This window comes from Erpetoichthys calabaricus, chromosome 8 (genome assembly GCF_900747795.2).
Source record: "Erpetoichthys calabaricus chromosome 8, fErpCal1.3, whole genome shotgun sequence".
In the NCBI taxonomy this organism is placed as follows: Eukaryota; Metazoa; Chordata; class Cladistia; order Polypteriformes; family Polypteridae; genus Erpetoichthys; species Erpetoichthys calabaricus.
Window position 1 is genome coordinate 172,253,074 of NC_041401.2, and position 24,634 is coordinate 172,277,707.

Sequence of the window (24,634 nt, forward strand, 5' to 3'; positions counted from 1 at the left end):
CTTGGCTGTCCAAGTATCTAGTATTACAAGCTCAAATCACCTGCAAAAAAAAAAAAAAGGGAACAGGCTTCCTTGAATCATCTTTAGAGTGAATTAAGTCACAATTTAGGTCTAGGAGGAACAGGTTGGATAGAAAAGCCATTTTTTGCTAAGCAGGAAACTTCAGTATCTAAATTTATCAGTAGAAAAACACAAATTAACTGTGCAAGCCAACAAAAATGCAGCACCCTTGAACAGTTTTAGTTTCAGGACTCCATGCCAAGCTTAAAACTAGAGAAAAAGAAAGGCTTAACATACTTAAAATCTCAAGCTATGTTTAATCAATCACCACATAACATTTAAGAACACAAATTGTGCAGCAATTGAATGAATTACATCAAAAAAGTCAATTTGAGAAAGTTGTGTAAATGGTTTCCCCTATCAGCTGCAGCTCCTCAGGAGCTAACCCACCCATCTCATGGGCTTGTCTTAAGAACCAAAGCACCAAATGCTGCAAAGGGTAAAGAGTTTCTCAAAGCTTTTTCACATTGCAGAGGAGACACTGTGGCCATTAACAAAACAAAAAGTTAAGACTACCGGATAAGAGTGGGAAATACCATTAATAAAAGCACCCCTTCCCTGTACACAGCATCCATGATTTAAATTTTTATTGAAAGGAAATTAAATGGCTTCAGGTATAATTTAACTCCATTTGTCCATGAATGTGTAAAATGCAAGGATAGCTCCCAAAGTCTGAAGTGTGAGGTTTACACCTCTAAAAGAGACAATCAGGCTTCAGTCCACTGTTGGCTAGTTAGTTTTGACCACCACTGCTTTTCTAGTGCTTGGGTCTTCAAAACAGCCTTCAGAAAACAGACTTCATCCTGGTCCAGTTGTGAACCGGGGTCCGCAGTTGAAAGGTGAGGGGAGATCACTTCTTAGCCGAGATCCCTAGATATGTGAATTAAATAAGTTTTTGTGTTGGACTCAAGAAACACCAAAAGTTATATACATATCCTAATCAAATGTACTTTATTTTGAGAATTCCCTTCATTGACAAATTATAAAATGCATTCAAACACAGAACACTGAACAAAAGCAACAATTGCCTTAAAGGAATTCTTAAAAACTTTCACCCCTCCTTCCTTGAGACACACTAAACTCAGTGCGCCCATCACAGACTCCACCACCAAATCACATTTCCACACTTACATATCAGTAACAGGAAAACAAAGCACACACCAAACAGCATTCACATCAAGTAATAACAAGATACAAAGAGTGATGGTGGCTAAAAACACATTCCACATTTGAAACTAAAGTATTTGCGTTCTCCTTTCGAGCAGAATAAATTCCCTAGAGTCTCAAACAGATAATGGACGTCCTCTGATGAAGAAACACTCGTACTTTCCTTGCAACTGTTGCTCCGATCACACTCTCACCAAAGCCACAGGGAAGAGTCACATCTCGCAAAGTTCAAAAAAATAAAGTTAAAAAGAAAAAAAAAGATAATAAATGGCCACAACCAGGTTATTTCCACACGTGCTTTTGCTCTGCCCGCTCATACCATCCTCTCACTCGTGGCACCAACAATCCATCCCACTCAAGGTTCTTATAAAGCTTCAAGAAACTCTCGTCTCCACATCACAAACTTGCGTTAGAATCGCTCAGATATGACTCCATGAAATAGTGGAGATAAATGCAACACCCACCGTCTAAACAGAATACGTGGAGCGAAGCGGTGTTCTTGGATGGCATAAAGCATTAGACATGAGAAGGGTAATGATACTGAGATCGCTCGAACATTGCTGCCAGTGATGGGTGTCTTCCAGCCATGTTGGAAAAGAGATGAACTGCAGAGAGATTTTAATGAAGTGTTTTCCATAAAAAAAGAGAAAACTGAAAAAAATAACCACCCCACTATACGACATCTGAAACCCGACAATCTACATACAAAACATGAAAAACTGACTGGTGGGGAGTACTGGATTTAAAAAAGGAATACAACCATGCAGGTTAACTGCTTGTCTGTAGAATAAATTATTTACAAGGCATGCAGAGAATCTAGTTTGCCACAAACTCAATTTTGCAGGGGGGGTGGGGGTGGGGGGGTGGAAGGGGGGAAGAATTCAAACATTTAGTGTTGCTTTTAACCTGGCAAACAGATCAACTTTCAGACACTCTTGCACATTTAAATCTTCTAAATGAATTGTGCAGACATTCAGTTCTTACAAAATGGGCAAAAATATTTCCATTACTATGGACATAAAAAAAAAAAAAATTAAAAAAAAAAACTGCCCTGCAAAAGATCTTTCAAAATACTTACCATCTATTAACAAAATGCTTAAAAAAAAAAAAAAAAAAAAAGCACCTATCTACATTCCCCACCCAGAAGATTTTGATTCCATACTGGAACCAAACCCTGAATTAAACCCACTGCCTGTGCCAGAGTTGGAACCTGCTCCCCAACCCAATCCTGCAGAATTCGAACCATAATTATTGTTGCCAGAGCCAAAACTCTGACCCTGATCTCTCTGCATATTACCCTGGCCTGCTGGGGCATTGCCAGAGGGCCCAGACTGATTCTGCTGGCTTGCTAACATGCCCATCATACCCCAGCTACTCTGCAAAGCAGCTTGTGCTGCAGCCATCATTGCAGGATTGATGCTGAAAGCACCAAAATTCATTCCACCCCCAACGTTGTTATTGGGGCTATTGCCTAGTCCGCCCCCTCCACCCCTACTATTTCCAAACCCCGCGGCCTGATTCCCAAACCCTGGATTGTTACCAAATCTCCCCCCTCGCTCCATCATTTGCCTACTATTATTGTGTTTAGGCTCAGCATTCGAGATGTGGACGCTGACTCCTTTAATTATTAGGTCCTCTCCACAAAGAGCCTGGGCAACCTGTGAAAAAAGGGAAAAAAAAAAAAAAAAAATCTCAACTTTCCAGATTTAATAAAATCACCCACAAGGGTGGAGTCTCTCAGTTGTTAAGGTTACATGAGTAAGGATAATGGGAAATCTGCACTTGATTTATAACAGTTGATACAGTAAAAAAATTGTTTACTTTGTTGAAGGCTACAGTAAGTTTTGGGTATTGGATAGCTGAAGCTGGAACACTATTACATAGAAAATTTATGGCAACACTAGGCACACAAACAAGTGGGAAGTGTCATTCACCAAGAAGCAAACAACTGATCAGAATTAAGGAATAAGGGAAGGTCACAGGCATTTATCCACACAGGTGGTGCAGTGGTAGTGCTGCTGCTTTGCAGTAAGGAGACTGGAAGATTGTGGGTTCACTTCCCGGGTCCTCCCTGTGTGGAGTGCGCTTTGAGTATTGAGAAAAGCGCTATATAAATGTAATGAATTATTATTATATGGGTGCACAAGATTTCATAGTCATGGATAACAACCAACAATTACATTATGGTATTCCTACCACTACTGAGTGCTAAAAACATACTTTGCATTAATATTTGATATAGCTGTGTAGAACAACCAAATGTTATCATGAAGGTAACTGATATTTAAATTTAAAAATACCTGGTCATCTGCAAAGGTGACAAACGCAAAAGCTCGGAAAGGCTTGGGTATGAAGACATCAGTAACTTCCCCATACTGCATAAAGAACTGTCGCAGCTCCTCAGCAGTCATATCCTCTGTACAACGACCAACAAACACTTTTCTGCTTCTTAGAGGCTCATCAGGACTTTGCTTAAATAAAAAAAATAAATAAATAAAATGGGAGGAAAAAAAAAAAAATTAAGGCCAATCTGCCCACTGACTTAGAGAATCCATTAAACACAGTTCATAAGTTACCTTTGAATTGGGCAACTTGCAATCACACCACCTTCCATCTATCATGTGTCGCTGTGACATAACTTTCACTTGTGTTTCGTAGTCTGTAAATCTGACAAAGCCAAAGCCCTTGGAGTTCCCTGTTTTTATATCTCGTTTAACCTGCAGTCAAAAGAAACGTTAAGGAATATTTCAGTTAAAACCGACTTCTGTAGATGTTACTTACCCCATGTAGTTTGCAGTGGTGATTTGGGCAGACACAAATATCCCTCATTTTCATGGAGAAAGTACATAAAGACCCAAAACTGTGACCAACGACAAATACCCACAGAAAAAGATTTGCAGGTAACTTGTCACATATTCCATGTCACGCATCCATTTATATGCACAGACCACATTTATATTAAAAAAAAAAAAAAAAAAGTTTGATGATCTGCCTCTCCAAAGACAGGATTCTTGACCAATGAATGAGTGGGAGAGGCAGATCTATAATTCGAAAGCAATCTGTGGGATTGGGCCTTTAAATTGACTATTTCATTTTCCCGGAAGTATTAGCAGAACAATATTTTAAGAAAAAAAAAAAAAAAAAAAAAAAAGTATTTTATTTCACATGCTCTGTGCATGGATACCCAACATTATACCACACTTACAGAAAAATCCCATGGATGGAGGTTTTTCCTGCACCTTTTGCCACTGTCCAGTTTCACTGGAATCTTTGTCCTTTCTCCACAAAAAGGAGATTTTTTTTTTTTCAGCCACCACTATGAAGTACACCAGGTAAGTACCATATTTAAAAAAAAAAAGTTTTTGGTGGAATATTCAAGGACAAATGTTACCATGATCGAAGGACAACAAACTTAAGACAACTTCTCTTCAGCATGTATCAAGTACTGAAACCGATATTACCTGAACCATCAGCACTTCGCCAAAGGTGCTGAAGTATTCCTTTAAATCTTGTTCAGATGTCTTCCATGGTAGACCAAGAACAATTAAATCAGACGTTTTCTGCACTGCACGTTTTACTTTCACAGCTGATGCTGCATCAATTTCTTCCATTTTCCTTTTGTTGTCTAACAAAATAAAAATGTATTAGATTCAACAGTTCTGATCTGTCGCAGCGTTTTACTGCACTAAAATAAAATAAACGCGATGTACTGATACAGCGAATTTAGCAAGTTGATCAAACTTTACCCACCGTTCATTAAGCAGTACCGACATTGCATTTACACCTACAGCTTTAAGCACGGTATAAAGCTGGGTGCTTTGCATGAAATAATTGAACACGTGGACACAACGTATAAAACAGCCGATCGTATTTCTATGGTGATAGCAACCTTACAAACCTAGAGTACCGAATGGCGGATTTCCACAGCACTCTGCAATTGTCTTAACTTGCACATGTCGGTCTTCAGGGCAACTAGTTACTAGACCATCATCAACTCAAATGGCGGGTTAGCGTCGTCTCGGTAGGAGGCTTCCATTTCGCAACATAACTTCTAGTGGTTAATTTCTTAATGATTCAAAACGTACCTTTAGGGTAATTGACCACGTAGACTAAGTTGCCCCAACCAGTCTCCGGCGCATGAAGAATTCCTTCCACCAGGCGAACCCCCCTCATACACTGAGACACCGGGTTCCGGTAACGCAGGCCGCACGCTCCGGGGAACTGCGCCGTGACAGTGGACAGTAGCACTGTGCCATCATCCTCCGAAGGAATCTCCATGGGCTCCTCGTTCTCGTCTTCCGCCACTCGGATATAACACTCGGCCATCTTCTCCGTCGCCAATGCGGCCCAACTTTAATACGATTATCAAATAACTCGTTTTAACGTCCAAGGATTGCGATTTAAACACCGCTAAATGGTTTCACAATTGCACAATAGAATGTGCAGCCTTAGAACATAAGCTGCGCGGAGCTCCCTTTGTTTTCAGTGTGACGTTTACTAGAGGCCTTCGTAGGCCTCAAGTCCCAACCACGCTGTGCAAATGAATGGCGCCTTTTAATTGTCTCTTTGGATACTAAGTAGTTTGCCGCTGAATTACCCTCCCGCAGAAATATAATCGTAATAGAATTTCGTACTTGATCTTACAGTTAAACAATAATTTCATAAACTATAAATAAAACGAAAATCCACGCGCAAAACCACACGCACACAATCAACCGTCTACCCAGACTTCAAATCAAAATGGCGAACGACCGTCATGGCTGCGATTACCACATCGTCTCGGAAGATTCCACTTACGAAGCAGCAGAGGGAGGGTTCTAATTTAGTCATATGCGGGACCATTTCAAAAAACTGCATCAAATCACTGTCATTTTAAAGCCTATGTTTTAAAAGAATTAATGTTGCTATTTTTACGCGAATAAATAATTACTTTAGAAATATGAGCGGCGTTTAATTTTCTCGCATATGGTAGGATCCAATAAAAAAAACCACGGCACAATGATGTGCACAAAGACTATGACGACAGCGGCGGGGGGATGGGCTGCCTCGGCAGGACCGTTTAGCGCGCCAAAAATTTAAGCGAAGTTTTCCTCGTTGAACATTGCACGGCATTACATAGCCTTACACGACATTACACGACACATGGCAAGGGGAACATGGACACCGGACTGAAGGGATTCGTTTGTGTTTAGGAGAATCACTTTGGGGGAAATAAGTGGCAGCTTCTTAGGTTACAGCATCCTCTCAACCTGTGTAGGAGTAAGAGGGTTTAGAATCAGAATCATTTTCATTCGCTAGTACTTAATGTGTCTGAGTTTAACTTGGTATATTTGGAGTTGCTTATAACAGAACGCAACATCACATGCTAGTAACTGAAATAACATAACAGAACTGAACTACAATTATAAATATTTGCAATAAGGAATGTCAGGATAGTAGCAATTTTAGAAGGCCAAACAAGGAAGTGTTTGGGGTTCACAAGAGGATTGTGAGGTTTAGACAACACCACTACATGTAATTTGCATAAGCAGGAGGGCATCTAGTTGCCCCAGAATGTTAAGCATTTCATGTAACAACTGCCTGAGAGAATGCACTCCTCCTAACATCTGGATTTGTAATGAATAATAGGAGGTTAATTAGTATAAGTGCTTTGTGTAAATTTCTTAATTAAATGAACTGCTTCGTCTTGAGCTGAAATTTCTTCTAGCTAGTAAAGGTCAATAGATCTCTTTTGCATTTGAAAAAAAAGTGGCAAAAAATATGTATTATAGGGATTCTTAGGTGATGTAGTGTCAGGTGCAAATACCATGATTAGGCAAAGTGTGTGGTGGTCTAGGAGATGCAAGAGAGCACGATCAAAAACAATGCATAGGTCAAAAGGCAAAATACCAAATTACCAGTCTACAAACAAAAAAAAATATGTTAAACATTATATGGCATTTCATTACACTTAATTGTGAATAGTAATTCGTATTTGTATCCATGAACATAATAAAAAGTATAAATAGGATGTGTCTATCACATCATATTTAACTACAAAACTAAAAAGAAATGTATTCAAAATTTAACATACAATGTATTCATGTATACAATATTGTTTTAAACCAAATTAACATGAAAATATTTAACCAATTTAATATTTTTGATCATATATGTAAAGAAACAACAATACATATTAGTTGATTTACATAGAACTTTTCTAGTTGCACAATCACATTCTGCATCAGAAATCAGTGTTCTAATATGAGGTTCAGGTAAAATGCCCTCTTTCAATTTAGCCTCAGACAAACTTGTAAACGTTTGGCACAGAAAGGTAGAAGGGGCTCCATCTTTTGATAAGGCTTTGACAAACTGCCTTATTAAAATGAGTTGAATATCATGTGACCATAGCAGCAGTTTATCTGGATCCACCAATCTTGGTCTGATGATGTTTTTGGCACTGTGCTGAAGCTTTTTTTTTTCTAGCTGGCCATTCCTTCTGAACGCAAAGTAAATTCTTGGCTCTTGGGAATTTTTTATGCCCTGACTGCTGACCCGTAAGGTACACAAAAGTTTCAGGGTCCCACATATGAACCTTGTTATCAAGTGAAATAACTGTTTTGCTTTAAACATAGATTTTGACATAAGAAAAAAGGTAATTCAAACAATTTACCGTTAAAATAAAATCTTGGTATTTACAGTTGAATTTCTTTTTTGTCATTGTTTAACACAACAAAATTACTTTTGTGACAACCCCAAGGTACATTTAAAATCCAAAGTCAAATAGTTCAGATAGATAACAATACAATAAATACAAATAATAATTTAAAGCAGAGTAATCAAACAAACTATGTTCAAAATACTAGCAAGATACCATATACAGTGTTAAATGTTTAGTAACCAGGACAGATTATTACTGCATACATGTACAGCAGCATAGCTTATTATTGCACATGTTAGTAAACAGTGTATTACACATTACCTGCATAACTTATCATACAAGTTCAATGAAAAATGATCTCAGACTGAGGAGATATCAGAGTTCAACAAGTTTATAGTAGTTCTGAAGAAGCTATGTTTTAGTCTATTTGTACGTGTACGGATTGATTTGAAGCACCTGCCTGATGAGAGGAGCATAGACAAGTGATGTCCAAGATGAGTGATGTGTGAGTGATGTATTTCATGTTAATTTAATTATATTTCGAAAAAGAATAAAAAATGTAATTGTCAGTTAAATAATGCGCTTTGTGAAAAATTATTACGCAATGTAGAAAATTTGTAGAAACTTGAGTGCCCAATATACATACAAATCACATGGAATAATCAAAGCAATTTTTTCAGTGTTTCATTACCCTAAACATTAACCAAAAATTAACGTTAAAGTTAACATATGAAAAGTCCTAACTTTGTAATCAGATTTGAAATAACTACTGCACGGAAGATTGCTTGAATTATGCTGACAATTAGAAAATGTTGATAGATTGTTGCCATCTTAAATAGTGTTGACCAGATGATGTCCCCTTGTTGTAGCAATGGCACATCAATGGCAGTGGTAAAAGTAAGTAAATGCCAAAAACAAAATGATGTTGCAATAACTAAAAAATATAATGCTAAAAATGTATAACTACTTATAAACAGATTGATATTAACACAATACATGCAGAAATACATTATGTACCTCTGAAAACCCCAAAATATGCCACTTGTAATTTTCCAGTTCTAAGTGTTCACTTGGTTCTTACTCTTTTATTGGATCAGAACTGTTCACTTGGTTCTTACTCTTTTATTGGATCGATCTTCATTTACGCTTATGCTACAATTATTCAAAGTCTTCCTGTCTTTTGTTTTATTTTGACTGATTGTTACATTTTCCTGTACAGAATAAAACTGCTCCATATCATTCTCCCAATGTGCAATATAGACCTTAAGTCAACCAGTGCAATTTGTACATTTAACAAGTGCAATTTGTATATTTTGTAAAGTACTTTTATTACTATTTGGTTTGTTATTATTTTCTCTATTCTTGTCTTTTTAACTCTTATGCCTCACACTGAGTCAACTGCACCTTCAATTTCATTGTTCCTTTGTAAAAGTGACAATGACAATAAAGATCTATCTATCTATTGGAAAAATATACTTCAGAAAATAACTGGTCGGGTAATTTCTCTTTGTTTAGTGATACAGGGCACTGTAAAAGCAAATCTGGCAATAGTAGTAAATCTACTGTAATATTGTTATTACAGAGAACAATGAAATTCTTATTTACATGTTCAACCAAAATGCAAAATTATGCCACTCTTTGGCACCTTGACTAACTTAATTCTGTTGAACAGAAAATACAGATCCACTTTTCTGATTTTCAGTTATACTCCTAGTTCATGAAAATGTATGAAATTAGGTGCTGCAGGTTGGAAGCCCCTTTATTTTCCAGGGTAAAAATACTGGAGTTAGAAGAATGAGCAGCCCTTTGTTAATGTAACATTTTGTTACGAGTTAATTAAAATGTTAAAAATGCATGGAGATCTCAATTCCCATGATTTTGAACTCTGCCTCTCCAATATCCATCCATTTTCCAACCCGCTGAATCCGAACACAGGGTCAGGGGGGTCTGCTGGACCCAATCCCAGCCAACACAGGGCACAAGGCAGGAACCAATCCCAGGTCACAAGGCCTCTCCAATATCCATGTCCTTATTATAAATTTAAGATCCTTGGGGTTAATCTTAAGTCAGACACGGGGTGATGTGTAATGATCCACTTTACAGTGTAAAGTCCAAATAACACTGATAGCAGCCATCTAGTGGAGGAAATAACACCTTGCAGCAAAATATCATGAATGTTTCTATACATTACCATTGTCATTACCAAGATGAAAACACAACAAATGGCAGTACTCATTAAGAAATTAACATGGTGTTAAAGATAGTACAAAATAATTTTAAATAATTTGAAAAACTGTCAGTTACCATAACCAATGGCAAAATGAACTCTCCACTGTTTAGAACCTCAATTGGATGTAAAAAATAGCTGTAAGAGATGACAATATTTGTTTAATAAACTAAAGACAGATACAATTCACAACAGCAAAGACTATAGTGGAGAGAAATGAAAAGCTGACAGTTTTACAAATAAAGTGCAGTAGCAGACGCAAGAATTGAGAAAGGTATTAATCTTGAAAAAGCAAAAGGCTTTTTAATAATGTCGACATTAAGCAAGCACAATCTGCACAGACTCAGCATATAGAAGTAAATTCTAAAAACTCTAAATCTTATGGTTGTGTTGAGTTTCCTCAGATATGTGAAAGTACTGAAAAAGAAAAAAGGCAGGTGGAGCAGGAATTATTTCAGACAAAAGTCATCGATCATTGTTGATCTAAAGTAAGTGTAGTGTAGGGACATGGTATATTTTGTAAACTGTTACTTGAGATATGTGCTTAGATGAATACAGAACTGTGTCTGCCACTGGTTATATGTGGTGTCACTTATTTGACAATGCAGCTGTTGGTTTAAGTACTCCAAGATATCAGTTCTCAGGAGTCACATAAGTGTGACAGGCAGGCAGTACGCACTCTCCATCTCAATTCTCTGGGGACATTTCTTATTGCTGCAGTTTGGAGAAACACATCAATTGCTTAAAAGATGAGGCCAAAAAGTTTGCAAGCACCTATATTCCTACAGAAGATTACTGCTAAATATTCCAAACTTACAAAAACGAAGTAATAAAATGTGTTCACATTTAGGAAATAATGTTTCTGCTAAAGGCACCTGACTTATGCATTATCCTCTGAAGGGTCACATTATTTTTTAAATTGATGCTCCCTGTTATTGCAGCTTATGCTTTTGAGCAACTGTGTCTTACTTCTATTACAAGAAGATGTCATAATCAGAATTTTGCTGTTGTATCTTTCAACAGCATTAACTATATTATTTATCATTTATGTTGTACTATGTGTGTTCATAAATTTTTGGAAGTGCTCTTGCATGCAGATAACTCAGTTTTTGGAAAGCAGAGTCTATTCCACATAATAAAGCTGTTTTGTTTTATATCTGTGAGGCTGAACAGCTATACTAAGTTTGACAAGGGATGTACTTTCTCTATTTTATAAAAAGTGCTGTCACTGCTACCACTACACCTAGAGCTTTCTGATGCGTCCTTCATTGCACAGGCATCTCAGAAACATAAAGTCGCTGCACACTAGATTAAGGCAGGGGCTTTTACAGCACATACTCAGTTGTTATCCAGCAAAACAGGCCATTATAGATAGATAGATAGATAGATAGATAGATAGATAGATAGATAGATAGATAGATAGATAGATAGATAGATAGATAGATACTTTATTAATCCCAAGGGGAAATTCACATTATGTATCTATATATATAAAATCCCTGTGTGCATCCAGGTGTCCGTGTGTGGGTGTCTTCTGGTGAAGTGCGCATGCGCGGGGCACGGTGCGATGCGCGATATTACTGTCAGAGAAAGTTAGAGGCGCTTTGCGGAAATACAAACCAGTATTACTGCAAGAGGAAATTAAAGGTACACAATACAGTGACGCATATTACAGCCACATACAAGCCAGTATTACTGTCAGAGGAGATTAAAGGCATATTACCGACGCGCACGCCTGTATTACCGGCAGAGAAAATTAAAGGTATATTACAGACGTACAAGCCAGCGGACATACAAGACGGTATCCTTCAATAAGGGCGCGCACAAAAAGGCGAGCCTCAAAAGGGTGACCTCAATTGGGCGCAGTGAATAAAGGCGCGCGTAAATAAAGATCTGCACCTTTGTTGCTCTTCACATATTCCAGAGCCATTTGAACTAAATTATCTACGAACGCCTTTATACGCCGCGCTCAATTGAGGTCGCCCTTTTGAAGCTCGCCTTTTTGTGCGCGCCCTTATTGAATAGAGCCGTACAAGACAGTATTACTGTCACAGAAAATTAAAGCCACACAATACACGGCGGCAGCCCACGAAGAACGGTCAGCTCAGCAAGTAAACATCAACAAAAGAAAGGCTGAAAGAAAGAAAAATACGACCAACAAAAAGAATGAGGTCAAAGTCCCTTGCCATTTAATATAGACTGTTCCTACTAATGTTTATGCACTACTGTTCTAGCGCCTGTTATTGTAATGGGCTAAATGACTAGTTATATTATAATACAGTAGTAGTACCTCTCCCTTTTGCTCAGTTTTTTATTTTGTTCCCTGTCGCTACTGATGCTTGTTATTTCTAGTTATATTTCATGTATTACAACTTGCTTTGTAAGTTGCCTTGGATAAAGATGTCTGCTAAATAAATAAATAGATATCAATGATAATTAAAGCAAACAGGATATACTGGACTACAGTTACATAGGAGTGCTACAGTGAGGGGTCCTGGTACTTATATAAATAGGAGATTTCAGTTTTTGATTTTTAATAAATTTGCAAACTTGTCTAAAAACATGTTTTCGTTTTGTCATTCTGGGTTTTTGAATATAGATTGATATGCACAAATGGAAAATTTAAATTAAATCTACAACACAATAAAGTGAAAATAGTCCGAATACACTCTGAATCCACTGTAAAGAAAACAGTTCTATCAAAAGTGAAACAGGCTCACGCCTGTCTAAGGGAAGACCTTTTATGTGTTGAAACGAGATTGCTTAACTAACATATAAAGTAACTAGCAAAATACCTGCGCTTCGCAGCTGAGAAGTAGTGTGTTAAAGAAGTTATGAAAAAGAAAAGGAAACATTTTAAAAATAATGTAACGTGATTGTCAATGTAATTATCATAGGCTTATTTTAGTATTGACAGTGAATTTGATGATTGTAACAAAAAGGCAGGAGTCACCAGCAGAAAGAAGTGAAGGAAGGCGAACAATAACAGGCTTGAAGTGGTGGAGTAAAGAAGAAGGGAGCAGTGAGCACGACGAACAGCTGAGGAAAGTAATTAAGCGAGTGAGGAGGCACATGAGTGCGGAATGTCATTAATGTATATAGGCAGTGTGATGGACAACCGGCTACAGACTCCGGTCGCCACCCCCAGGCCGCTAGGAGGAGCCCTCCGGACCGCATGATGGTGCCCCGAGTTCCAGCAGGACCTCATAGACTTTGTAGTTTCTATACACAGCCCTGCTGGATACCTTGGGGACCACCGGGAGTCGCTGTAGGGGGGCTAGTGGGCTCTTGTGTGCCCTATAACCCAGGAGTGCGTCAGTATCACGTGTCCGGAAGAAACGACGTGCTCCCGGGGTGATGAAGAGGACTGTTTACCCTGACCCGGAAGGAAACGGACTTGTGGGTTTTGCCAGGAACCATTTCCGGGTCAGGGGATATAAAAGGACTATGGGAAAGCCCAGACACTGAGCTGAGCTGGGAGGTAGGAGGGCGAAGTGTCTGGGAGTGGAGGATTGTATTGGTTTTGTGAGTAATTGTTATATGAGTAGTGTGGTGGAAAGGGTGCTTTGTGCACGGTACAAGAAGAAAAATAAAGAGTCTTGTGCTTTTACTTCGTGTTTGGAGTGGTACCTGAGGGTTCAAGAGGTGGACAAAGGGCTTATCTGTTACAGCAGGGAGCCAACCACATGGTAAGTGCGCAGACAGTGGCTGTGCGGAAAAAGGAAGGGGAACCGGGGGCAGCCCTTGTGCATCTCTGCCGTGAAATAACTCATCTGTTAATAGAAATAAGGAATGAAACCGCCAAAAGGAGAGGTCAGTTCTGAAAGTTCCTTACGGCATAATGTTGAGAACCGCCAAAAAGAAGATGTTATTTTCGAAAGTTCGTTACGGGACATGGCGCGAAGTGAAACATACTTAATGTTTGTAAGTACAGTGTAAAGGATGAGCATGGGAAATTTGGGCTTCCTACTTATATTGGAAGTCGCAGAAATAGTGAGGAGGGGTTTCCCCTATCTATATATACAGTTTACGGGGTACACCTGTTTCCCCCCCTTGGGTGTTGCAATAGGACATGAAACATACCTAACTTTTGTAAGTACACTGCAAGGAATGAGCACGCGACATTTCAGCTTCCCACCTATATAGAAAGTGGTAGAATTAGTGATGAGTCAGTGAGGGTTTTGCCTTTTATATGTATAGACTAGGGGGCTCCGCCCCCTGCTTGCTTCGCTCGCCAACCCCTGGTGTTGGGTAACCCGAAATACATTGATGTATGTATGAGATATATTGGAGTGTAAAGGTGTAGATGACGAACAAAGGAAGTAAAGAACCCATAGCATGGCACATTAGAAAGATTTATTGGAATATTTCTTTATACACAACATTTGTAGTAAAGATGGTGTGTTGTCCTTGAATGAGTTTTCCTTGGTATGGAGTATCTATAGCTTTAACTTTAATGTCAGATGAACGCCGAACTCTTCAGAAGGCTACATAAAGTTGTCCATGTCCAAATCCAGGCTCAGAGAGGTATATGCCAACTCTGTCCATGGTTTGTCCTTGGGATTTGTTGATTGTCATGGCAAATGCAGGTTTAAAGGGAAATTGGTGTCATTTAAGTGTAAAAGGTAATTCCAGGTCAGAACTTGTAAGGTCAACTCTAGGAATCAAAACAGTATTGTTAGAATGTGATCCTGTAAGTACTTTTGCTTCAATAACATTGTCATGGTGTTGATGACTAAAAGTGTACCGTTGCATACATCTTGTTTAGTATTAAGGTTTCTTAATAGCATGACTATTGTCCCGATTTTAAGGTTAAGATTGTGTTGTGGTAATTCGGCTGGGTTAATAGTGTTTAAATATTCTAAGGGGAAATTAAGATGCTCATTCTCGTCTTCAGAATCAACATTGTCAGTACTTAGAAAGAGGCGGCTTTCTCCAGGACGTAACGCAATGACCTGGTTATTTATGCGATCAACGTCAATATTCTTTGGACATAATATAGCCCATTGTGTTAATAGTGGTCTAATGTGATTGCTGTTCCAAACACCTCCGTCACTAAGTCGTTGCAGATAAAGGCTTGAGGGATCTGAATAATATCTGGGTGAAGTCCATATGTATTGGTAAGGTTTCCATCTCCTAGTTGCAATACCCAATTGGTATATTCTGGATCTGGACATCGTATGTTTTGCGGTTTCAGACGCATGTTGTAGACACCTACGTCTATTGTTTTTATCCATGCGGGCTCGTTTTTGTAGCTCTGCTAGTTGAGCTGGATCGTTTTGGAGCCGTGACCGTGACTCCATTAGTTATCCATTGTCTACCGTTAGTAATATGGATAATTGCACTTACTGTTAATACGGAGCGTTTTCTGTGGTTGTACTGTTAATAATGCATCACTGTACAGTAATCCCTCCTCCATCGCGGGGGTTGCGTTCCAGAGCCACCCGCGAAATAAGAAAATCCGCGAAGTAGAAACCATATGTTTATATGGTTATTTTTATATTGTCATGCTTGGGTCACAGATTTGCGCAGAAACACAGGAGGTTGTAGAGAGACAGGAACGTTATTCAAACACTGCAAACAAACATTTGTCTCTTTTTCAAAAGTTTAAACTGTGCTCCATGACAAGACAGAGATGACAGTTCTGTCTCACAATTAAAAGAATGCAAACATACCTTCCTTTTCAAAGGACTGCGCGTCAGGAGCACTGAATGTCAGAAAGTGAGAGAAAGCCAAACAAATCAATAGGGCTGTTTTGCTTTTAAGTATGCGAAGCACCGCGGCACAAAGCTGTTGAAGGCGGCAGCTCACACCCCCTCCGTCAGGAGCAGGGAGAGAGAGACAGAGTGACAGAGACAGAGGAAAACAAACAGTCAAAAATCAATACGTGCCCTTTGAGCTTTTAAGTATGCGAAGCACCGTGCAGCATGTCGCTTCACGAAGCAGCTGCACACAGAAGGTAGCAACTCTTTCAGCATTTTTAGACGAGCGTCCGTATCGTCTAGGTGTGCGAACAGCCCCCCTGCTCACACCCCCTACGTCAGGATCAGAGAAAGTCAGCGCAAGAGAGAGAGAGAGAGAGAAACAAAAGTAAGTTGGGTAGCTTCTCAGCCATCTGCCAATAGCGTCCCTTGTATGAAATCAACTGGGCAAACCAACTGAGGAAGCATGTACCAGAAATTAAAAGACCCATTGTCCTCAGAAATCCGCGAACCAGCAAAAAATCTGCGATATATATTTAAATATGCTTACATATAAAATCCGCGATAGAGTGAAGCCGCGAAAGGCGAAGCGCGATATAGCGAGGGATCACTGTAATGTGATTCACATATGCTATATGGTTTGGACATGTGAGGATGCCACACGTTTAATACGGAGAGTTTGTTTATTCTTATTACCCGGACCATGCTGTGTAGTGTGGACGTTTAGTTCAGAAGCGCGTTGTAGGCGCCTGCGTCTTTCGTACTTTCTTGCGCCTTCCGTACTATCTTTGTGGACCTTTGCAGACTCCGTAGTGTCTTCTGTTTGACTCTGGGGTGCAGTGCAGAATCCTCTTTTCTGTGTGGCCGTGTCATTAGTCGTTAGCTATGGGCGCGTTGTTGCTTCATGTCTTATTTATGTTAGTTGAGCTCTTTCGTTTTTGAGCCATGACTCCTTCGTTCGCGGTGGATCATACTTCGCTTGCGGTTTATGAGACGTGCGCTGTAGGCGCCTGCGCACTATGTCTCCTGGGTCCATCGCCGTGAGACGCGCGCTGTAGGCGCCTGCGCACTATGTCTCCTGGGTCCATCGCCGTGTACCTGCGTCGGTGCCTTCCGGTTTACCATTCTCGGTTAGTAATATGGATTATGACTTTTCATATGTTACTAGACATTAAACCTGTTACAATAACGGGCGCTAGAACAGTAGTCCATAAACATTAGTAGGAACAGTTTATATTAAATGGCAAGGGACCTTTTACCTTGTTAAATTTTTTCCGTAAAATGCCTGTAATTTTCTCTGACAGTAATACTGGCTTTGCTGTCTGTAATATGTGTTTAATTTTCTGTCACAACAGTGGGCAATCAGCAGATTCTCCCCAGCAACTGATGTAATGTGCGCAAAAATAAATCTACTTTTAAAAGTTATCGTACTGTAATATCATGAAAATTCGTATATTTAGGAAAACCCCTTCAACGATTGACACTTCACCGGGCCAAGCTTCTTAATCGCAAATCTGACATCCTCAGAGTGAACACTTACACAACAATGGGGAAGCTGGTCTCCACGTCTCAGTACCCGACTGGATTTTTCATGTTTTATGGTTTAGGTCTTACCTCATTTTTACCAAAATCCGATTGGATTGGCCGCACGATATTTTATAGGTCCCGCCCTCTCTGTCTTGTGTGACGCGTAAGGCGGCCTTTGAAGCATCTGCTTTGAAGCATCGCACCGTGCCCTGCGCATGCGCACTTCACCAGAAGACACACACACACGGACACTGGACGCACACAGGGGTTTTATTAAAGAGGATAACTTTGATAAAGATGCATATTTTTGTTTTTGTGATTCATATTAAATGTATTGTGGAGATTAAATTACTGCTTTTTGTGTAATGATTGATAAATAGATACATACTGTAACTAGAATAATCTTAGTTGTGATATGGTTTTGTGCTAAGGAATAATTTTGAAAACATCTAGGATCCATTGGTGGCAGACTTAACTTACAGAACTGGATTTCAAGTTGGTTAATCTGAGAGGACAAGTGCAAAAAGGAGGAAGTTTCTTTATTTGGGTTGAGATGACCAGTGTAGTAGCTTAGGGTTCTCTGCTTGGACTTTTACTAATTTATCTGAATTAGTCTGTTAACTTGTGAACTTTGCATATGACACCAAAATTGAAGTATTAACAAGCACTAAGGAGGCAGCAAGAATAATTCAAAAGGACTTAGCATTTCTAAAAGTGGACCAACACTTGGAGATGTTGATTAATGTAGAGAATTCTTGGTATGAAAACATCTTGATGTCTTGCACAATGTTTGAGATGGCATTGAAATAGACTTTTTTGTGGCATTGGAAGTGGACATTTTAATGCCATGTCTTTTTTTTGGTGGCATGGGTATATTAACGAAAAGCAGGACAATATTAATGTGTCACATGGTAGTACGTACGGAATAAGCACCAGAGTGAGATGAATGTACGTTATTTACAATACGTTGGAAAGCGAACAAATAGCACCAGTCAGTCAGAAAGACCAAGACTGAAATCTTACTGTGAGTCGGAAAGCAAGCAAATAGCACCACAAATACGCAAAGCCAGTCACGCGCAGTGGGTCGTCCACATTTTTCATCCATACGGCAGTTCCCCTTCACGCGATGAAAGTAGTCGGCTTTGTCATACTTGGACACTTCTGCAATGTCTTGGCAATTTAAAGAAACATTGGTAAAGAGGGATGCACAGAGACCAAACAGCAGCCCCATGCCCAGTTTGGTGGCAATCGGACGCCCGGTGCAGATTTGTATGGCGGACAAATAAACATACATAGACTCTGCTTTATATATTTGATAAATAAGTACTACATACTTATTTAAACAATTGAAAAGGCAAATAAATGTTAGGTTATATTGTAAAAATTCCAATTCAGGTTTAATCAATGGATGTTATAGTCAGACTGTGTAATGCATTTGATGTGGTAAATGCGTCTGAGTAAAGGGTTAAGGGGTAGTGGATAATCAAGCAGGTCTGTAGCTGTGAATTCCTTTCATTTTGCTCTTTCCTCTATTAAAGGTAAAACATGCATTAGTGCAAGTCCAGAAGCCCTTCAAGTCTTATAGCCGCCCTTTTCTTGTTTATTGTGGAACTTTCCATACCCTTCAAGAAGCCTTTAACATCCCCAACTTCTCTCTTTTTCCCTTTGTTTTTAAGTTTCATTCATTTTCTTTTTAAAATCTTTGCAGATCTTTGCAAATTAAGATCTTTGCAAATTGGTCTAAAATTAAATACAAATATACAGCACAAAGTAATCTATCCTGTGTATTCACTCTCTTTATTATGACGCCCCTAAATCATCACTGGTGTAGCCAATTGGTTTTAGAAGTCACAAAATTAGTTCATGGACACATTGTATAGCTATTGGGAGATCTCTCTGTCAAGAACAGAAAACAGCCAACATGGGAGGCCGTGTTTCACTAATCTGATGGAATTCAATGAGGAAGCAACAAAAGTATATGATCAGACAGGTGCATATGATATTACTGATTTTTGTTTCAGAAGGCATTTCATAAGGTTCTACAAGGGGTGTGTTATCAAACTTAAAGAAATGAGAATTCAAGGTGCTGTGTGGTAGATGGGCACAAAGTTGATCTTAAACACTGGAAACAAAGGGTTATGGGGAGAGGAATATTTTCAGAATTAGGTAATGTTAAAGTGGTGTTCCTCAAGGATAAGTGCTAATTCTGCTGTTATTTTTTACAAATATACATATACAATGTTGATAGAAATATAAATAACAAGCTGGCTAAATTTTCAAAGGATACCGAACTAGACAGAAACAGGGAATCTAAAATCAGTTCTAACAAATCTGTGGTAATTGAAATTTAACATCAGTAAATGTAAACCATTACAAATAGGAAATAGAAGTGTCACATTTATATTGTAATTGCACAATGGGAGGTTCAAAACTTAAAAGTACACCTGATGAGAAAGACTTGAGAATCAGAGTGGACTCATCATTATCTACATCTAGACAATGTAAAGAGGCTATTAAGAAGACAAACAGGAGGTTAAGTTATTTAAGACCAGAAGATTTTTCAGGAGTTTACACTTTAGAACATTAGAACAATCGAGACGAGAACAGGCCATTCAGCCCAATAAAGCTCGCCAGTCCTGTCCACTTAATTCTTCCAAAAAAACATCAAGTCGAGTTTTGAAAGCCCCTAAAGTCTTACTGTCTACCACACTACTTGGTCGCTTATTCCAAGTGTCTATCATTTCTTTGTGTAAGGAAAAGCTTCCTAATGTTTGTGTGAAACTTACCCTTAACAAGTTTCCAACTGTGTCCCTGTGTTCTTGATGAACTCATTTTAAAGTCACCGTCTCGATCCACTGGACTAATTCCTTTCATAATGTTAAACACTCTAGTCAAATCTCCTCTTAATCTTCTTTTACTTAAACTGTAAATTCTCAGCTCTTTTATTCTTACCTCATAATTCAACCCCTGTAGCCCTGGAATCAGCCTAGTCGCTCTTCTCTGGACCTTTTCTAGCGCTGCTATGTCCTTTTTGTAGCCAGGGGACCAAATTGTAGCCTGGAGACCACTTAAGCTATATAACACACTGGAGAGGTCTGAAGTATATACAGTGTAGTCTCCATGTACAAGTGAGAAGCTGTACGCAAGGCAAAACAGTCAGGTGCATACTGCAACTAAGTTAACTGATACAAAAGTTGGAACATTTCACATTTGTATTTTCTATAATAAAGCATCAGTTACATTTTTGTTTAATAAATATTTCTGTAACAGCGAGTCATATTCAAAAGCAATAGCGATAACAGAATGCAAGTCTTTCATTAGTAGACAACATTAAATATACGCTTTATATCAGCACTTTACAATGGACCAGAAATAAGCTTGTGGTGGCTCAATGGCTTCATACACTGCAGGCTGCAATTCAAGTGATGTGAAAATGGTATCTTCTAATGTGTGTTAGCTGAGGAATGTCTGTGACTAACTGGTGTTCAATTTTCTTAAACATAACATTTTTGAAAGTATACCTGCTAGAGTAGTATCCAATGATAAGCAACTGAAAATAACAATTAATACAAAACAATCAATACTAGCACAAAATCACTATCAATATTACCCTACAAAAGGAGAAAAGGAACTGAAATAAGTTCCCCATTAAGCTATTAATATTAGATAAAATATAGTAGCTTATTAAAATGATATAAATAAGTAAGAACTTGGAAAAGAACTGATTTGTTGTACTTGTTTAACAGAAATATGACTGGTACATGATGAGCAGGAAGATTGTTCATGTATATTTGGGTCTGAGTTCAGGGAATGGGGGCCAGAGATCAGCGGCTTAAGCCACTGAAGCCCCCTCCTTCCGATGCCGCCGTCCATTTTTAAACCCATCATCTGTTTATATCAGTTAGGGCAGCCGCACCTTTACCATTTTATTAATTACTTTAAACACCATTACACTGCAGGTTGATAATATCAGTTCTTTACAATAATATTCTGCAAATAATATTGTTCAATCAATTTAGTCTTATACATGCTTACATAATTGAATTCCCCTAATTTCCAGAGAAGTGACTTATTTTTGTACTCTATTAGTGAACTTACCTAAAGAGCAGGAGAAGGCATTGCTGTGCGAAATATTTGCCTGCGCTCTGCCTGTTGTCTGACTCACTTGTATTGGGCATCTGAGCGGCTGTCAGATGAGTGTAAGAGGAAAAAATGCAAAATACACAAGTTCAAACAACCACTCTCAGGGTAAAATTGAAACAGCAGACCCATTCCTAGTTGAAGTCGCATAGAAAGTTTCTCTATTATAAGACTGACAAGCTTTCTAAATTCTCCAATGCTTTTCAGTGGGAAATTTTAAACTTCATACAAAGCAATCTGTTTGAGATATCTGAACAAAAATGTACTGTCTCAGTATTTTTTTGAAGAATAAGTGTGCTACATCTCAAAACAATTGTTCCACGAGGGGCTGAGTTGTTTCGTGCGAAACAGACAGAGAGACGGACAGACAGACGGACATGGGCTTTTGCAATAGGAGTTTCGTACATTATGTGCGAATGCACCTAAAAAGGACTTAGAAGTGCTGGAGAAAAACCAGGAAAGAGCAAATCCTGAACTGAGAGGTATGATGAAGAGACACTGAAGGAATTGAACCTTTTCAGTTTAAGTACAGGCAAATTAACAGGGATCATGATTGAAGTGTTTAAAATTAAGAAAGAAAATAGTATCCAGGCTGGTACTTTACAATATATTCTGCAACATGAACATGAGAATACGGTTTTGCACAAATGTTAGAAAGTTTTCCTTCATGCAAAGAACTATAGATACATTGAATAAATTATCAAGTACTAGCCGTCCCCCGTGGCTCCGCCCGCGTAATAGTGAAACAGGACAGTGAGGAGGGCCCTGTCTGGCTCCCCACTCCTGACGTCACACTTCCCCTTTCCCTTGGCCCGCAGCCTCTGTCTCAGATTAGCGTAAATATATCACTCCTGCAAGCAAACTATGATTCTTAGTGCGATGACAGAAGTCACAAAATCAACCAGAATTTTCAAGCAAATTATAGAAAAAACCCGATCTAAATCCGTTAAGTAGTTCTCTCGTTTGCTAGCTAAGCAGAGGTAAGGAAGGCCCCGAGGCTGGCGTGTGAGTGAGAAGAGCCCCTCCCAGCTCCCCTCGGCCTGCTGCGTGTTTCTTGGATTCACGCAAATAAATCGGTACCACAAATGAACTATGATACTTAGTGCGATGAGAGAAGTCTCAAAATCAACCAGAGTATTCAAGCAAATTACAGAAAAAAATCTGATCTATTTCCATTAAGTAATTCTCTCTCGAAAAGTGGACAGACATACAGACAGACAGGCAGACAGACAGACAGGCAGACAGACAGACGTTGGATTTTATATATAGAGAGACTAGGAAACTTCAGATCTCGACTTGATTTTATTTTGGACCATCTATGTTCTTTGGAATGGATGAGGATGGCCTCTCATCACGATTTTTCTTGTCACTGAGATTGACACTTATGAATGGTAAATTTCAGACAAATGTGAGAACATTTATCTTTACAGAGACACCTGTAGATAAATGGAATAAATTACCAAGTAGGTAGGTGAAAGTAATATGCAAAACTCATTTTGGTCTTGTTTTAGGGAGGTTATGTGAATAAGATTGTCAAACTTTGTACCGAGTAGCTTGTTTTCATCAAAATTGTTCTAATTCTGCTCAAAGATTAAACTGAGCTGATATGTTGTTGTGCTTATTTTGTCTGTAAGTGCTTTCTTATATTGACTACGTGTGTATGGCACCCTCAGTTTACCTTTGCAGGGCATTGTGTTATATGGTACTCTACATTTTTCATTATGTACCTCAGCTGATGCCTGTTTTGCCCTTACAGGAACCTTCCATGACCGTTAATGGTAGCTTAGTGATAGATATGCACTTCTACTGCATGTAACATACCGGATTAGCTGCTTGAAGGCTTTAAAGGCCCAGCCGGACACAGACAATGGTAGTCATGGAGACCAGATGTGTCACTACAAACCCCTGGGACAGCCTGTCTAGCCAGGTGTATTTCATTGAGATAAAATCACAGCCAAGCAGTACCTGTGTCACTAGGCTACCGAGCAGAAGCCTCTGTTCCCATGTTGGTGTGATTTGCTGGCAGCGAGGCATTATGCCCTCCTCTTGTTTGGCTTGACAATGTTTTGTGTGCTGAGTCTTAGTGTTAAGTTCCTTGATGCTTTGTTCACCTGCTTATAATGTGCGTTGCCTGCAACACAGTCTTGCCAGTTTGAAGTGAACTAACTGCTCTTTGAGTCCTTTGTTTCTGAAGTATCGCTCAGTCGATAGTCTGGAGAGTCAGTGCTTGTGTGCTCCCCAGCCATTTGGCCTATAAGCAATCAGGATTTTTTTATTGTTTTATGTTTCTTTGAATATATTAGGTTGTTAAATAAACAGGAGGCAAGGATATGTGCAATAGTTGCCCACTTTACACCAGGACACATAAATGTCCTCTCTTTTGTATTTTTCTCTTCTGTTTGTCTCATTTCTACATTAAGAGCTGTTGGGAGCAGTGCCTCATGGGGTTCACCTCACGGTCTAGTTCATAAATAAATATGTCCTGAGGTTTTCAAAGTACTGCTTGCAACCTTACCAGAATAACTCATTTTTATAGAGTGACAACTTCAGCCACCGCAGAATGCAGTCTGACAAACTGGTAAAATGAAATATTCCAGAGAGGAACAAGTTTTAAAATGTGCTTTCCAAAAATCTAAAAGTGAAATCGATTCAGGCCTGGGCACAGAGCCCACCTTAATGTGGGAAAAGGGCTGCCAGCTGTCAGAGTGACAAACTCCACATGACCTCTGCTGCCCTTCATACTTTGCCTTTCAACAGCACACAGTCCTGGGCACGTGACTGACATTCAATCTGTTGGGCTCATGAGTGTGGACAGGGGGCTTCTGAGTCAGTATCTGTCTTTACAAACTCATGAGGAAAAGTATCCACTAAAGGTTCCAAATCTGATAAATACACAACACATCTCCTTCTCCTTCTGGGCAGAAATCTTCCTGATTCATTGTGTGATTTAATTTGGACCTTTTTGCTTGCTTTAGTGTGACCTGCTGCATTTCCCCTCACCGTATTTGTGTTAGGTATATACTGTTTATCATTCCTTGGGTGGCTCATTGTTTGCTTTCTATCATACAAGTCAAGCAAAAAATTAAGACATAATACTGCATGCAACGTTTTTGTTGACTTTTCACAATCAAAACAGCATATCAAAACAGCAAATCATGTAATCATGAAGTC

The 24,634-nt window shown here is 39.0% G+C and overlaps 1 protein-coding gene across 3 annotated transcripts; it reads right to left on the reverse strand.

The window, feature by feature from the left end:
* Nucleotides 1-297: 297 nt before the first annotated feature.
* tardbpa (TAR DNA binding protein a) lies at nt 298-5,979 on the reverse strand. Of its 3 annotated transcripts, none has more exons than XM_028807822.2 (7): nt 5,313-5,978; nt 4,689-4,852; nt 3,804-3,944; nt 3,528-3,698; nt 2,768-2,885; nt 1,692-1,832; nt 298-930 (listed from the first exon to the last, which is right to left on the reverse strand). In XM_028807822.2, the coding sequence occupies exons 1-6, from the start codon at nt 5,551-5,553 to the stop codon at nt 1,744-1,746; spliced, it is 924 nt and encodes a 307-aa protein (XP_028663655.1). In that variant the 5' UTR covers nt 5,554-5,978; the 3' UTR covers nt 298-930; nt 1,692-1,743. The 3 variants fall into 3 exon arrangements, with proteins under 3 accessions (XP_028663655.1, XP_028663656.1, XP_028663654.1); XM_028807823.2 differs by having other exon boundaries at nt 2,801-2,885; nt 5,313-5,977; XM_028807821.2 differs by lacking the exons at nt 298-930; nt 1,692-1,832 and having other exon boundaries at nt 2,327-2,885; nt 5,313-5,979.
* Between the last annotated feature and the right edge of the window lie 18,655 nt (nt 5,980-24,634).

Coding starts and splice junctions, on each gene's coding strand:
- tardbpa (XM_028807821.2), bottom strand. CDS start 5,553: ATGGCCGAGTGTTATATCCGAGTGGCGGAAGACGAGAACGAGGAGCCC. Junction 3,945..4,688: donor GCGAAGTGCTGATGGTTCAG/GTAATATCGGTT, acceptor TTTTGACTGCAG/GTTAAACGAGATATAAAAAC. Junction 2,886..3,527: donor TCACCTTTGCAGATGACCAG/GTATTTTTAAAT, acceptor CTTTTTTCACAG/GTTGCCCAGGCTCTTTGTGG.